General features: G+C 42.4%; 1 protein-coding gene across 2 annotated transcripts in view; it reads left to right on the top strand.

Moving 5' to 3' along the window:
• Positions 1-15,403, top strand: part of TBC1D8 (TBC1 domain family member 8) — a 47,808-nt gene that overhangs the window by 29,543 nt on the left and 2,862 nt on the right. For both annotated transcript variants that reach the window (XM_066313664.1, XM_066313663.1), the window contains exons 6-17: positions 567-774; positions 1,946-2,140; positions 3,362-3,541; positions 3,931-4,081; positions 5,124-5,338; positions 6,177-6,294; positions 10,389-10,674; positions 11,161-11,290; positions 11,561-11,659; positions 12,174-12,242; positions 13,563-13,806; positions 15,025-15,090. In XM_066313664.1, coding sequence (XP_066169761.1) covers positions 567-774; positions 1,946-2,140; positions 3,362-3,541; positions 3,931-4,081; positions 5,124-5,338; positions 6,177-6,294; positions 10,389-10,674; positions 11,161-11,290; positions 11,561-11,659; positions 12,174-12,242; positions 13,563-13,806; positions 15,025-15,090 — 1,961 coding nt within the window. The remainder of the gene's footprint in view (positions 1-566; positions 775-1,945; positions 2,141-3,361; positions 3,542-3,930; positions 4,082-5,123; positions 5,339-6,176; positions 6,295-10,388; positions 10,675-11,160; positions 11,291-11,560; positions 11,660-12,173; positions 12,243-13,562; positions 13,807-15,024; positions 15,091-15,403) is intronic.

The raw sequence follows: 15,403 nt of genomic DNA, 5'->3' as shown, positions 1-15,403 counted from the left end.
TAAATGCCACCATCATTAACACTTCTGTTACTGACCACTTTGGAAGTACTCATTGAGTAAATGCATTACTTTTGGGTGCAGTCCCTGGGGTGATGTTGGTAATGCTTACTGTGAAGGGAAACGAGGAACATCAAGCTAATCTCCCTTGCTCAATATATGTTCATCAGATTAAAGATTTATTATCTCCTGGGCACTGAAATCTGTAACTCTTGGAGTCTGTAAAGTCATACAGCAGTCATAGAAAATGCATGGTTAAAAAATAGTTTTAAAAAAACCCATAGCAGCAAAACAGCCGATTCAAATTAATGTCCTTTCCCTTCCTAGTTACTACACTAGTTGTTTTTGACCTTATTGTTCAACAAGCAGTGACTGATAATGTTTTTCTTATAACATATTCTGAAATTGATTATATAGTGCTCTGTTCACACAGGCACTGAAGATTGCTGTGCACAGTGTTTTTATTCTGTATTCCTTGCTCTTGGTGAACCAAACAAGAAAAGTTAACCTCACACTCCATGTCCTGGCTTTCAGGATCCTGTGATTTGTTCTTGCTGCTTTTTCTTAAGGGATCTTGAAGCCAGAGCACAGAATGAATTCTTTCGGGCCTTCTTCAGATTGCCCAGGAAGGAGAAGCTGCACGAAGTTGTGGACTGTTCTCTCTGGACGCCGTTCAGTCGCTGTCACACCGCGGGGAGGCTGTATACTTCAGACACCTATATCTGTTTTGCCAGCAAAGAAAATGGCTGCTGCACTGTTATCATCCCACTTAGAGAGGTAGAATTTTTTGTTTGTTTCATTTTGGGTCTTTATCTGCGTTTTTCTGCCCTAAGCCTCCACTGCCACTTGACTTATCTGGAAAGTATTGTTTGATGAGAAAGAGTAGGATGCTTGTGTGTATCAGGATTGTTTCACAGCTTGTTCTGGGACTCATTAGGGCCTAAGCTCCTGAAAATATGGGTGATTCAAAACTATCCTCAAAGTGAAGTATGGACAGCAGCAGGACAGAACTCTGCGAAAAGAGAGTCTCCTTAGCCTGAGACTTGGACAAGGGCTCCTCTCCCAGCTCCACAAACACGATTATCCAGCTTGATGTTGATGGAGACTGACTTCAACCCATTCCAGCAATGCAAAAGCATACTTGCATGGGATCAACACAAATGTTGAGCTCTCCTTCCATAGACAACCTTTAGCAAACCTATGGGTACTTTGCAAAGCTGTAGGGCAGAGAGGAGGAGGGGATGTTATGGGTGCAGTGATGGGCTGACAAATTTCCACAAAATCAAGAGATGAGTTTAAATGGAGAGAACATAAGGGAAGGTGGTAGGAGTAGAACAGGAGAAGGAAGCTGTCAGCTAACACCTGTCTGATCTGCTGTGAATACAAGGTTGTAACGATCTCTTAATTAAAGCTTTCCTTTCATCCTCGACTAATAATAGAATAACATCCATATTATATCATAACTGTAGCAACTTACCTTCCACTGTTGCAGAAACAGAAAACAATATGAGAACAGTGTTATATTGTATTCAATATTATTGTAGTCAAAATTACCAAAACAACTGTTTCTCTCCATCTTCAAAGGTGGGAAAGTAAATTTTCTCCACCACCCCCAGAATTTTATCAAGTTGGTCCTTTTATAAATAATTTTTTAATCATATACCCCTTTCTTATCTTTTCCCTCAGTCTACTGTTTAGAAGTGGGATGCAAAATAATTTAGGAAAAAACCAAAGGCATCTGGGATACTTTTTGGCATCTGCTTTGAGCTTCTAGAGAGACCATGAACTTCAGGTAGTAGGATGTGTTTGATCAAGGAAAGCCAATATGAATAACCACATTTAAAGCGTGCATATGAAATGCTAATGTGTGTTTTGGTACGCATAGAATATTTGAATATGTTTTGTGCATGTGGTGCCTAATGTGTTTTCTGTAATGTTTATGGAAAAGGTAATCACTATAGAGAAGATGGAGGACACAAGCCTTCTCCCTAATCCCATCATTGTTAGCATAAGGAGTAAGACAGCCTTTCAGTTCATTGAGCTAAAGGACCGTGATACTTTGGTGGAGAACCTGCTTCAGAGGTTAAAAGAGGTGAACTCCAGCAACCCATTGCACTGCAACAACTTGCAAAATAACAATCAGGTAATGAACTTTTATTTTATTGTTAATTCAGTATGTGTATCCATTATTCCACTGTCCTGCCTTCTTTGGGAGGCCCCCAAACTGATCTTGAGGCTATGCTTATCTGATGCTGCCTTTAAAGACCTGGCTGGTGGAATAGAGGACACTCACAGCATAGTTGTGATTGAAATGCTGGGGAGAGCAGGGACTATGGAGAGCTGCCCTTTACAGAGACCTCAACAGTCTGGAGGAATGGGCTGATAGAGACCTCACAAAAGCAAGTGTGAAACCTGGCAAAACAAGCCCATGTGACAGGAGAGGCTGAGGACTGGCTGGTTGGAGGACAGCTATGTGGAAAAGGTGGAGGAGTCATGAACAAGTCTAGCCTGTAAGTCAACAGTGTGCTCTTACAATGCAGAGGGACAAACCCGTATCAGGTTGTATCAGCAGGATTGTAACCAGCAGGTCATGGAATGTTTTTCCCTTTTGTTCAGCACTTATGAAGCTGATCAGGAGAACTGTGTCCAGTTTTACACATTTCAATTGCACGTGAAAAGCACTGTAATTTGGAGTAAGTCTGGTAGACGGCTATAAGATGGTCAGGGGCTGGAGCACATGCTTTATAAGGAGAGGTGGAGGGGACAGGGCTTCCCCAGCCGGTCTTCTGCCAAATAGTGGGGAGTTGGAAGATAAAGGCAAACTTTTCTTCGGTATGCCAGTTGAAAGACAAGCAGCCATAGCTTCAATATTTAGCAAGAAAAAATCCAATTAGATAAAAGGAGAGATTTCCCCCCATGGTTAGGCAGAACTGGACCAGGCTGCCCAGAGCAGCAGTGCACTCTGCTTTCTTGGAGCTACTCACCCTGACTGGGCACAGACTCCAGCAACCAGGGCTGAGGGCTCCTGCTTTGAACAGGGGATTGAAAACGATAGTCCTCTCCAACCTAAATTGTTCTATCATTTTGTTTTTCAAATCATAACACTAGAAGACTGTTCGGTAGCTTGTCATCAAGGACACTTGGAATTGACTAACAACTTTTGTTTTAAAGTAACAGCCCTTTTCCTGACATGCAAATGAATGACAATTTGTATAAAGTCTTGAGTAAGACCTTTCCTCCTGAAATATATTGAAGATTTTGATTCTAAAGGCAAAGGGTAATAACCCAGCTTTGTTTCTTGAGGACAGTTGAGGATGTAGTTCTTAGTGTTTTCAATCATTACCACTTTGATTCTGCCTTGCAGAACAGCCTTGCCTTCAGATCCACGTGCATGCTGGGGGATGAGCCTGCATGTCTGGGAACAGAGGCTTTACAAGGGAAAGAGAGAAGTGAGTGTGAAAAGGAGAACAATTACTTGCTCAATGCAGAAGCATTAAGGTCAGACTTTCATCAGTCAGGAATGTCAGGCCTTGATTTTGGAAAGGTATGTAACATTTGGGGGAAGCTGTAGGATTTTTAGGTTTGGTTTTGTTTTGTTTTTAAAAAAGCTGGGGTTACATTCAGACAGATACACATTTTTAGTAAAATGCACTCTGTACTGGTTGGAGAAGTTAGATATGGGATAACAGCTTTTCTATTTCCTTGGATTTTTTTTTTCTTCCTCTCCCGATTTCATTCTGGTGAATATTTAAAATTTTTATGCCTGTGTGGTGAATTAGATATGCAAAGTGGGGAAAGTTGAAGTCATTAGAACAGGCTTCCCATTTCCATTGGTAATTTCCTTGTAGAATATCTAATATGTGAAGTGCTTTTGTTTACCAGTTCTCACATGCACATGATTGTTTTTTTTTAAATATATCTTCTTGTTCCCAGTCTAGGGAGCAAATCAAGGAGAGCCTGTGGGATGACCATTTTGTAGAGTACGGCAGAACCGTGTGCATGTTTCGCACAGAGAAAATCAGAAAACTTGTTGCTATGGGAATTCCCGAATCCTTAAGAGGCAAACTCTGGCTCCTTTTCTCAGGTGGGCATGCTTAGAAATGTTGGCTGTAAGCATTGTCTGATTCTGGACATGGCAAAACATTTAGGGCAAGAAATCTCTCAAAGGCAATTAAATGTCCTTTACATGGAACCTATGATGCTACTTAAGGAAAAGACATGATCTGAACTGAACTAATACATGCAAGGAAGTACCCAGGTAGATCTGTGAAAGTTTTATCTCTAGGATGACATCCTATGATGTACAGAAGAATCAAAATAACATCTTTGTAATCTATGTAATTTAAAATTAGCGTCATGTGTTCATAAAACAATGTTCATCTTCAAGCAGCAATTAGATTGTAGCGTAAATACTGAGTTAGCCCTAGACAAATCAGATTATTGCAAAATAATGACAATCTGAAAGTTGGCAGACCTGGTTCCTGCTTCTCGTTGAATGTTGGCAGGGCTTACAGAAACTGGAGATGGAAAAATCAACTCATTTCATCGACAGATAAGGCAGAGCCAGAATGTGCCTACAATGTGATCTCAAAGTTTAGTCCTTAATCCAATATATGGCATATTCAGGCATTTGTAAATGTGGAGTATTTCCTCCTCGAAGGATGTGAACAGTGCTGAGTACATTTCTCCCAGTAATACGTGTGGGTGGTGAGACACCTGGAAGGGGTTGCCCAGAGAAGCTGTGGATGGCCCATCCGTGCAAATGTTCAAGGCCAGGCTGGATGAGGCTTTGAGCAACCTGGTCTTGTGAAAGGTGTCCCTGCCCACAGCAGGGGGGTTGGAAAGAGATGATCTTTAACCAGTACTTTCAACCCAAACCAATACTTTCTGCTGGAGACATCTTTTGCTCAATCAAGGTGTTTTGAACGATGTGTCATGTAAGCTTTGCTAATACTTAGTTTTCATGACATCTGCTAGGACTTTGTCTTTTAGGTCTGGATATTCATAGGCCTTGGGGAAAACCGTCTTGCTTATACCCTTTTGAGTAGTAATTCTCACAACACTTAGGTTTAGCATCGTCCTTATCTGCTCCCATCTTCCTCTTTCTCCCTCCCTGCTGCCTTCAGACGCCGAGACGGATCTTGCCTCGCACCCTGGGTATTATGCCCATCTGGTGGAGGCATCCATGGGCAAGTGCTGCATGGCCACAGAGGAGATCGAGCGTGACCTGCACCGCTCGCTGCCCGAGCACCCGGCCTTCCAGAGCGAGACGGGCATCGCTGCCCTCCGGAGGGTGCTCACGGCCTATGCCCACAGGAACCCCAAAATAGGATACTGCCAGGTGAGACGTTCCCACAGGGATAATGCCCCCTGCTCGTTCCTCCCCTTCTTCCCACTCCCTCGTTGTTCTCTCGAGTGTGCTTTTAACGGTGCTTTTGATAAATAACGCCCTTTTAGTTGGAAAAGTACGTAATTTTAGATATTAAATGTCATTTTTCCTTGGAAAACAAGTACATGGGCTCACCAAAAGCCTCTGTCCTACCAAGGATATTCCTTCAGCATTTTGCAAATTGCATTTATAGTTACAGGAGGGAAAAAAATTGTTTCTGATGCCTCTGTTTGTTGCTTCTTAAAGTGCATTTCTTGGACAATACTTGGAAGCAGTGCAGGGTGAATTGACCTGCAGAGATGGGATTTATGTACTGCACTGGGGCAGAGGTTTAATGAACCTTTCTGCCACTTTTTTTCCAAAACTGATGATAAGTGATGAAAGTACTTTGTCTAGTTGGCCAGCTCCCTGAATTCTGATTAAGATCAGAGTGGTCCTGATACTGGAATAGTAAGTAGGCAGTGAAAGCAGCCCGAAAACATCTTGCAGTATCTTACTTGCTTTGTATCTTTGCAACTTCAGTACTTTGCTTTTCTCCATTATTTCCTATTGGTCTTAGGTCTTAGGAAAAACAGTATACATAAGCTTGGAAAACTTGCTATGCCTATGGGTTGCAATTATGTATTTGCTGTCTATTCTCTTTTTCTTGCTGTTTTTGTTTTTTTTTTTTTCTTAGTTGTTTATATCCTGTTTGGCTACTTTCCTTTCCGTAAAAATAGACACAGTTGAGCTTTTGTCAGTGGGATTTGCTGTCACTAACAAATCCCATTTTCTTCTTTTCCCTTGTAAGTCTATGAATATTTTGACCTCAGTGTTGCTGCTGTATGCCAAAGAGGAAGAAGCCTTTTGGCTGCTGGTTGCTGTGTGTGAGAGGATGCTGCCGGATTACTTCAACCACCGAGTGATAGGTGAGCTCCTGTTTGTTGTCTTGCAGGCTGGGAAGGTGCAGTCATATGGCACAGGGGTGGGGAAAATGCTCAAGGCCAGCTAGGGTCCAGACCCCACGGATGAGGTGCTTCATCTACTTGTGTGGTGTGCAGGGACAGCAGCAGTGGCTGCTCAGATTCCAGCCAGGGTTGGTTTTGATCTGAAGTGTTTGAACTGCAAGATCTGTAAATACATGCTCAAATTTACAGTTTGTTTTTTTTTTTTTTTCTTTCCTGTTGGTCAGAAGATGGTGACACTTTTGCCTGATACATAAATGGAAGAGCTTGTGAGTCTTGGCTAGAAGTGTGCAGTGTTAGACTCGAGCTGTTTAGGATGAACCTAGGAAAGATCTGCTTTGTGATCTGAACTGTCTGAATAGATTGCCTGCTGGAGCAATGCAGGCTTGCATCTACACTAGCTCTCTGTAATGAGGGCTGATACAAGACCCTCTGCCACACACAGTGTGCTGCATCTCCTGTACAGTGCCATTATTTTTTAAGATTGTTGTGCAGACTGCCTAATGCACAGAAAGAGAGAGGCTGAGCAGTATTTGTTCTTTGCAGTCACTTTCTTTCCTTACAGAAATGTTTGATAGCTTTTCCCTTTCTAATGCTAACTTTAGTCCATAGCTGGAGCATCTGCTGTTACACCCTTGCTGTGGCAAAGAGAGGGACCAGAGTCAGGTGTGAGGACATGAGGATAGGGGCAAATCACTGGCAGTAGTGGTTCTGGGAGCTAGAAATGGTCTGGGCACTCTTGTGCTGCCTGTGGAGTGAAAGGAGACATCTGAGAAGATTTCCAGTCTTTTCCTTGAAGGATGGGGCTGTCAAACCTCCCACCAGACACTGTGTCACTGCTCAGTTTCTGTCTTGTCACCGAACTGGCAAGAAGTTAAGTTAAAGCTCAATTATTCTAAAGTTTAGCCAGATGCTTAGCATGTTTTGTGGTGCTTTGAATGCTGTTGGTATTTCCTGCAAGTGGACTGCACATTGTAACTGTCCCACTTGTTAGAATTTTTCTTCTTGTCTTCAAATATGACTTTAAACTGCTATTTTGATTACTGACTTCCATGTTTGTCTGTCTCCTTCCTTGATTAAAGGAGAAACACAGCTTTATTGGTACTCAAGCATTTCTAGATATCAACAGCATGCTTTGGATTACTCGTAACTTTGATGCTTGCTGGATTATTGCCCTTCAGCAGCTTTCTCTGTCCAGCCTAATGAGTTGTCTCACCTGGCCAGTACCTGGTGAGATCCTGGTGAGATACCTGGCAGTATCCCTGCCTTGAGTTGTTCTTAATTTATGCTTTGTATCTTGCCTGTCATTTGCCATGGCTACAGCCTACATTGTTTAAGTGCTGAAAGTTTAGGTTGTCCTGTCTCTCTGTTTTCTGGCCCTCTTTACCTCAAGGAAAGAGTACTGTGTCTCTCTACTGCCATAGGTCACCACAGTGTGAAGAGCAAGGAGTTCAGCTTGGAAGTAGCCCTGATCTCCCTGGCTGAGTGGCACTGGTGCAGTTGTGCAGCATGGTTGCTCCACTGAGTGCTTATTTCTGCAGCTCTGCATTACCCTAGAACTTAATGTGCCCAAATCGGTGTTGCTGATCTTTCTCCACCCCGCCCCTCCTCTGGTTCCTGTTGCTTGAGTTAGTGTTCTTGGCTCCACATTTCAGTCGACCTTCTTTTTTGATTTGCAACCAGCTCTTGTCTAAACTTTGTATTGTTTCTTCCTGCATAACACTTCCAAGACCCAACTTTTCCTCTTTGTGTGCTCTGCCAATACTGTTGTCCAAATTTTGATCTCTCAATAACTTTGGCGATCTCTGACCTTGCTACCCGTCACTGTGCTTTTCCTCTTCAGTGTCAGCCAATAATCTCTACAGTCCAAACACCTACCAAATTAATGACCTTGGTTATAATAGGCCTTCTTAGCTTCCTTTTGTCTCAGACTTTATGTTCTTTATGACTTTTAAAATCTTCTATTTATTTATGTGTGTGTTTTTTTAATTAGTTAGAATTTTTGCTTTAAAAACTTAGGCAATTCAGTCCTACTCAACCTTTTTACTTTCATCTCCCTCCTGCAGCCTTGGCAGCTCTGACCCCTTTCAGAAGTTTTTTCATTATTTCACTGCTTGCAAATGGGAAAAGCCTGCAGACAAGGCTCGTCCTTAAGGAATTCCCTCTGTCCTTCTTCTCTCTGCAATGCATAGAGGAAATTATAGGCAGATAGGTGCAAGATAGAGACAAGTTGTATATGGGTCAAGAGTGGTGGCCAGGGTCAGGTGTATCCTATTCTTAGTTACCATGACTTTTCCATCCCCTGCGTAAACTAGCAGGGCATCCTACACCACTTTACTTGTTGGAGTGTCATCAACTTGACACTGTAATTCTTGAGACACTGAAAACCTTATTTCATTTCTCCAATTTGCTTTTCAGTCCTGAAGATGTCATTTATCTTGTATCTAAGGTCATCATTTTTCAAATGGATGCCCTGGTTTTTCCTACCTAATTATGGTCTCATGCTCTAATACAGATTCATTTGCTCAGATTTCATGTTTTCTGAGAGCCTAATGAAAAAATGGACAGAAAAGTTCATTTTAATACATCTGCTTCACTTTCATCTACAGTGGCAACAGTTATTATCAGAAGATCTGTGAAAGATCTGGGCAATGTTGCATGTCCTTTTAAAGGTCTGGTTTGCCAGTGCTGTCTCTGGAATGATCTATTTATATATGTCTTGCCTATCTGTCTCTGGCTTCCTTCAAATACCTCTAAATCCAGCTCTGTTTTTTTGGTCTGTGTTAACTATGGCTAATAAATTGTTTGCATTAAGCTTATTAAAAAACCCAAACAAAAATTGCCCTCTGTTGAGTAACTCCAGTCTGCTTTTCTCCTTTTCTTCAATCTTATGGGAGGCTTTTCCTTCAAAGCATCATGCTTGATGGGTTTCTCAAAAGCTTTTTGGATGCCCATGCGCTTTTATTTTTGATTTGTGGTGCTGTAGTATTTGTTCAGTCACCTGCAGAAGGTCTTTGTGGCCTGATGTGTAAGGTTCTAAGACAGAGAAATGTCATAGCTATTTTTTCCCTGTGATTTGGATGCAAAGCCAAATGATGCTGGCTCTCTACCATGAACTGTCCAGGTTATATTCTCCTTTTGAACAGAAGTTTTGAGTGCTAGGGATATATATGTGTCAGCATTTAAAATTGTATCCTAATTTTAGCAGAATATGGTCTGTAAGAAAGAAATTAAATGACTTGAAAGACAAAAAAATTGAAAAGCTAACTGCATTTTGTATTCAGGAATGTTTTTAACTTGCAGTGTCCTTGGTCAAAGCCCTGAAGTGGCAGATTTGGTTTGTAGATACAGTCCACTTCGTTGAGAAGAAACTATTGATTCCATAACAGCTGCTGACAAAGCAGAACTGAACTAGTAGCTCAACCAAAGCCCAGATCTACTCCTTTTGGAAAGACTGGTTGGGACAGTTAGGAAATATTTTATCTGGGCACTGCAGAAATCTTTTGTTCTTTATGTGTAGATACGTATGCGTGTAAGTATATATTTGTATCTGTGCCTGTACTTTCGTGTAAATATTATTCTTCCTGCTTGGTGTGTGTAGCCATATCTAGACTTCCATCCTGTATTTTCTCACCTAGAGCAAAACCTTTGCTGCCCACTTGGTCATACATCTGAGGGGAATGTGTAGGGTCTTATTTTTACAGCCCAAGTGGAGCAATAAACTGCTTTAAGATTGCTTTTGCTACCACTTAATTATGATGTGCTCTTGTAGCCAAGACCAACAGCTGCTGCTATTGCTATTTCATTGGACCCTAAAGGCACTTAGGAGAATTAACACACTTCTTGCAGAAAGTTGTATAGTAAGGATTATGTACACAAGGTTGGGCTGAGATCACACCAGGAGGACAATGGCATTTTCCATTGTAGATGCATGTGTATCTTGCTGGTTTAAATTTTAAGAAAGTTTTGCAGTTAATAGTTGACAGCAATGATTAGCTTAAAAAAAAATTATTTTCCTGTGTCAGTTCTGGCTAATACTGTTCCTTTATGACTTGTAGGTGCTCAGGTAGACCAGTCAGTATTTGAAGAGCTTATAAAAGAGCAACTCCCAGAGCTGGCTGAACATATGAAGGATCTGACTGCCCTAGCTTCCATCTCTCTTTCCTGGTTCCTTACCCTTTTCCTCAGCATCATGCCCCTGGAAAGTGCTGTGAATGTTGTGGACTGCTTCTTCTATGATGGCATCAAAGCCATTTTCCAGCTGGGCTTGGCCATACTGGAAGCCAACGCTGTGGATCTGTGTAACAGCAAGGATGATGGGCAGGCCCTGATGATCCTGAGCAGGTATGGCCACACAGGAGTGCTCCCTCCCACCACAGGCTGTTCTGCCCTAAAACAAAGGCATTGCTCAGTAGACACCAGGGCCCCTCTGTGTCACCCTGCTGCTGCTGCTGCTGTCGCAGTGTCTGCCTCAAACAATGGCTTTGTACATCGGACGAGATGTCCTGTGAAATTTCCTGGCACTGCCGAGACATGCATCGCCTGCGTCAGTGTGCAGTATTTACTGCTGCTCTTCGTGCCTTCCCTAGACTGACGGGCTTCCTGCTCCAGACTTCAAGGAGACAGAAGTTTTCTTCCTTGGGCAGCATTTAGTCATTTGGCTAGCTTGCTGTTCCTCAGATGACTAACCACAAAGGCATTTTTGAAAAGCCTAGCTTGCCCAAAACTCAGTTTATTTCTAAGTCTGAGGCCTAAGATTTATTTGCTTATTTGAATTGAGAAGAGCACAGTGCAATGTTATCTGTGTTCTTCTATTTTTCCTCCCTTCAGGTTTTTAGAGCATGTCAAAAATGAGGAAAGCCCTCTGCCACCTATTGGTAATCACCATGCATTCTTCAGTGACGACCAGGAACCCTCTCCAGTGACTGAAATAGCAAACCTGATTCATGACTCCTATGAGGTAAAATAATTCTTTGTATTTACTAGTCAGTTAAGTTAGAATTTTAAAGAGGAAGGTTAAATTCAGCTTGGATACTTTGAAAGTTAATACACATTTACAAGATTCCTTGACTAAAGGGCTGTCATGCACAAGATTAGTGTAGTATGTGTACCTACGTTAATTAGAGACTGGGTATGCTTTTTCTTCAAGCTCTCACAGCATTTTCAAAGCTGTATTTCCAATTAATACGAGTATCATAAAATACAACACAGATCTGTTCCTCTCTTACAGAAGTTTGGAGACCACTCTGTGGAACAGATAGAGCACATGCGCTACAAACACCGGATCCGCGTCCTGCAGGGCCACGAAGACACAACCAAGCAGAATGTGGTGAGCAGGGTGACTGAGGTAGCTCAGTATTGCCTCTGGAGACACACGGGTTTAGTTTTTAAAAAGGTGCCACCAGGTCTTGAGAAAAATCATTGCTGACTCTGCAAAGAGCTCTTTCCTGGGATGCTGGTGTTTTTTGTTTGGCAGCCATGTGCGTTATTATAGTTTAGGGTGGCTTTGAAGTTCTGAACAACTGCAGGACTGTCCAGCTCAGCACCTTATTTGTGACTGTGGCCAGCCCTCAGCAGATGCCTGGGGAAGAGTGTGAGGAGGGACAGCACCATGCGATGTGTCCCTGGCCTCTGTGACCTGCAGCTTAGGGACTTCCCATCTTTGTTTATAATAGCCCTTGAGGGATTTCTCTTTTCATGGACCTGTCCAACTGGTGAGCATAAAAAAGGGGGAAACACCACAAAGATTTTTTAATAGTGCTTTTCAGCTGTTCCACCTAAGTATACTTCATGAGTCTGCCCATGTCGGTGATGTCACTAACATGATTTTCTTTATTTTTAAGCTCCGAGTTGTCATCCCAGATGTTTCAATTCTTCCTGAAGATTTAGAGGAATTGTATGACTTGTTCAAGGTTGGTCTCCCTGAAGAGCAGGCGATACACCTCATTGAGGCTTCTTTGGGCATAAATTCCAGCTGTTGCTTGGCAGTGGAGTACTGGCCTCCTTCCTCTGCCTGGGCTGTGCTCCCTGGGTGGGATCTTGCCATTTTGTCCTTTCTGTGGTTGCGCAGTTGTTAAAGAGGAATAGTGATTTACTGATTCTTCAGAGAACTGCTCCAGAGGCTCTTGCTAACTTTCTGCTTGGAAATGGTCCCTGACAAGTTAGGTTCTGTTAACTTTCATATGCAGAATAAATTAAATATTATGTAGCTCTGCTCAGTGGGAGCTTGGCAGTGCTTTTAAATTTTGTTCTCTAAATGCTCCTTAAAGGCAGACTCTCTTTTCCGTGGGGAAAAAACCTTAAACTTGACAACCTTGTGCCCCTGTCATTTAGTCAAAATTTTCTAATAGTTTGGTGTTGTTTTTTTTTTTTTTTAACTAAAAGCAGTTTTAGTTCCTTTCTGTCAAGCTGATATTTGATAAAACATAAAATTGGAGACATCTAAGTTGTACATCTAAGCTTATACAAATATACTTGATTTAGAGGTCCAAGCTGTAATTATTTCCCTTAATGGACTATTTCTTCTGTGTATTTTTCACAGCCATAAATACTGAGAATATGACTGTGGTATGTTGTTAGTGTTACACAGCTTTGCCCACAAGAGCAGCTGTATCCTGCCTCCATTAGTGGCTGTAAGACAATGCTGCTGGGGCTTGTTCTGCAGGGCTTCCCTCCTGCTCCTCACTGCTGGTTTTTGATCTTTGACTAGCTCACACTCCCCTACTTCCATTTTCTGGTAGTGGTTCCTTTTCTGTTATTTCCCTTGCTCTCCCAGGGACAGCTTGCTTTGTTGAGACTCTTTGTTTTGCCTGTCTCTAACAGAAGACCAGTGGTACAGTATCCAGATGGAAAGGTCTGAGAGAGAATAAATGAGCAGGTCAAGCCTATGTTTGCTCTGTATTTTTTGTGACCCTCTTTGGCTGTTAAGGGACATCCTGGTCAGATGTGATTAAACAGAGTTTTAGTAGCCTACAGTGAATTTTTTTCAAGAATCTGCCCAGTCTCCCTTCATATTTATTATTTATCCATTGGAAACTGTGAGAGCGGCTGGCTGCTCTGATGAAAGCTTTGCTTTTTCACACAGGGCTGGTCTTGGTCTCACTATGGCACCTTGCACAGAGGAATTGCGAGCACGTTACAGCACAGTTTGACGTGAATGCCTTTCTCTGCTGCTCGTGTTCTCTGCTGCTGCGCCCCGCACCAACCGCTCTCGTGTCTCCGATTTCTCCTAGAGGGAACATTTACTCAGGTGCTACTGGGAGAGCAGCGGGAGCGCGGTGTCGGAGCGCCACGACCCCAGCAGGCCGTACGCCGAGCAGTACCGCATCGACGCCCAGCAGTTCGCCAGCCTCTACCGCCTGCTCTCGCCCTGGACCTGCGGGGAGCACACCGAGCTCCTCGCCCACAGGACCTTCCGCCTCCTGGATGACAACCGCGACCGCCTCGTCGAGTTCAAGGGGCTCGCCACCTGCCTGGGTATGGGCTCACTGCGGGCTGCGCGGCGGGGCAGGGCAGGGGCTGGCACGTGGGGAAGACAGGAGGGTTAAAATGCCACATAATTGGCAGAGGGGATTGGTGTCTAGGGCTTGTAATGACCTGTATCAGTGACCTTATACTCATTTTTTTGTGTTTCAGTCACCTGAAGTCAATTTGATTTAAAAGACAGCCTAAGGATGTGCATGAATGTTGTATTATAATATTTGATTTCTCAGATTTCATTGAAAATCTTGTATGAGTTAAGAATTACAATTAGGTCTACACAGAATGCTAGAAAATTCCCTCTACCCAGTTGTTACTCTGAGTACAGTTCTGAAATCTCAGTGTAGCTCTTTGAAACTGCTTCTTGAAGACTTAACCTTACACAGCTGACTGCTGCCAGCCTTGCATGTTGACAGTAAACAGAACAAAGAACATCTGGCCAGCAGTGACTGAGGGCTGTGCTGGGGTTGGTCTTGAGGCTACCAGCTGTCCTGATACGTGAGACTACCTGTCCAAAATCTGGCTGAAGAGAAAGTGGGAGATCTCAACTGTTGTCTGATCTCAAGTGGAAGAAACTGAAATTCAAAGCTTCAGTAAAAATCAGTAATTTTGTATTCTTTCCACTTACGATTTTTAGAATTTTTAATGTGAACACTAAGGCACCCTGTATTCTCTTTTTATTTGATTTTTAGAGAGATACAGCTTTTAAGTTAAAGTTCTTCACAGTATTTGAGTGCGTTTGAAAATTTAGAATCTAATTTTTGCTGGTCATTGAAAATGTGAATTATATTACCCGTGAAATAGTTACATCCTTTGGGTTTACTCTGTAGAACAGCAGTAAGAGCTGAAGGGGAGAAATACTAAGACTAGGATGCCCCCAACATTATCTTTTTCTCGCCTTTCACGTTTCTGTAAATCTGTGGCAGCAAGCAGCCTTTACTAGATTCCCTGTCATCCTCCTCGGTATTTTTAAATGATGCTGAAGCTCCATAGGGTTAGGTGCTCCCAGTCTATTTCACAAGAACAAAGACAAAACAGATGGCTGTCACCTGCTGTTCCGCATTGACAGGCACAACCTAAAGTTACACACTGGCCGTATGTTTATTGTCCGTGTAAACAATTATCCTTTGTGCACAGAGAGATGCCTGATTTATTTTAAACTGTGGAAGTAAATGCTCTGGTTCATTTCCTTCTTGTTCTTTATTTTCCTTGCAGATGTTATGTATAATGGAGAAATGAATGAAAAGATAAAGTTACTATATAAACTGCATATCCCACCAGGTAAGAAATCTGAAAGGAAATTAATACCTCCATTTCCCCAAAAAATCTCTTGCTTTTGGGAAAAGCTTAATGAAGAACCCCATCCTGCTTCCTTCCAACTGGGCGAATACAGGATGTGCATACAGGATACACTCACAAATTACTCCATTAATTACAAATGGAAGCTTTTTGGATGAACTGTATAGATCACAATGTCAAAGCTCACACATCTTTTGCATTCAGAGATCTTTTGCAGCCAATTATGTGGTTACTTCCAGAGAAAATACAAACTGAATGTTTTTGAATGGCTTGTACTCCATGTACAGTAGAGATC

The sequence above is a fragment of the Sylvia atricapilla genome, chromosome 2 (genome assembly GCF_009819655.1).
Source record: "Sylvia atricapilla isolate bSylAtr1 chromosome 2, bSylAtr1.pri, whole genome shotgun sequence".
Lineage (NCBI taxonomy): Eukaryota > Metazoa > Chordata > Aves > Passeriformes > Sylviidae > Sylvia > Sylvia atricapilla.
This window is presented reverse-complemented; position numbering and strand designations above follow the sequence as displayed.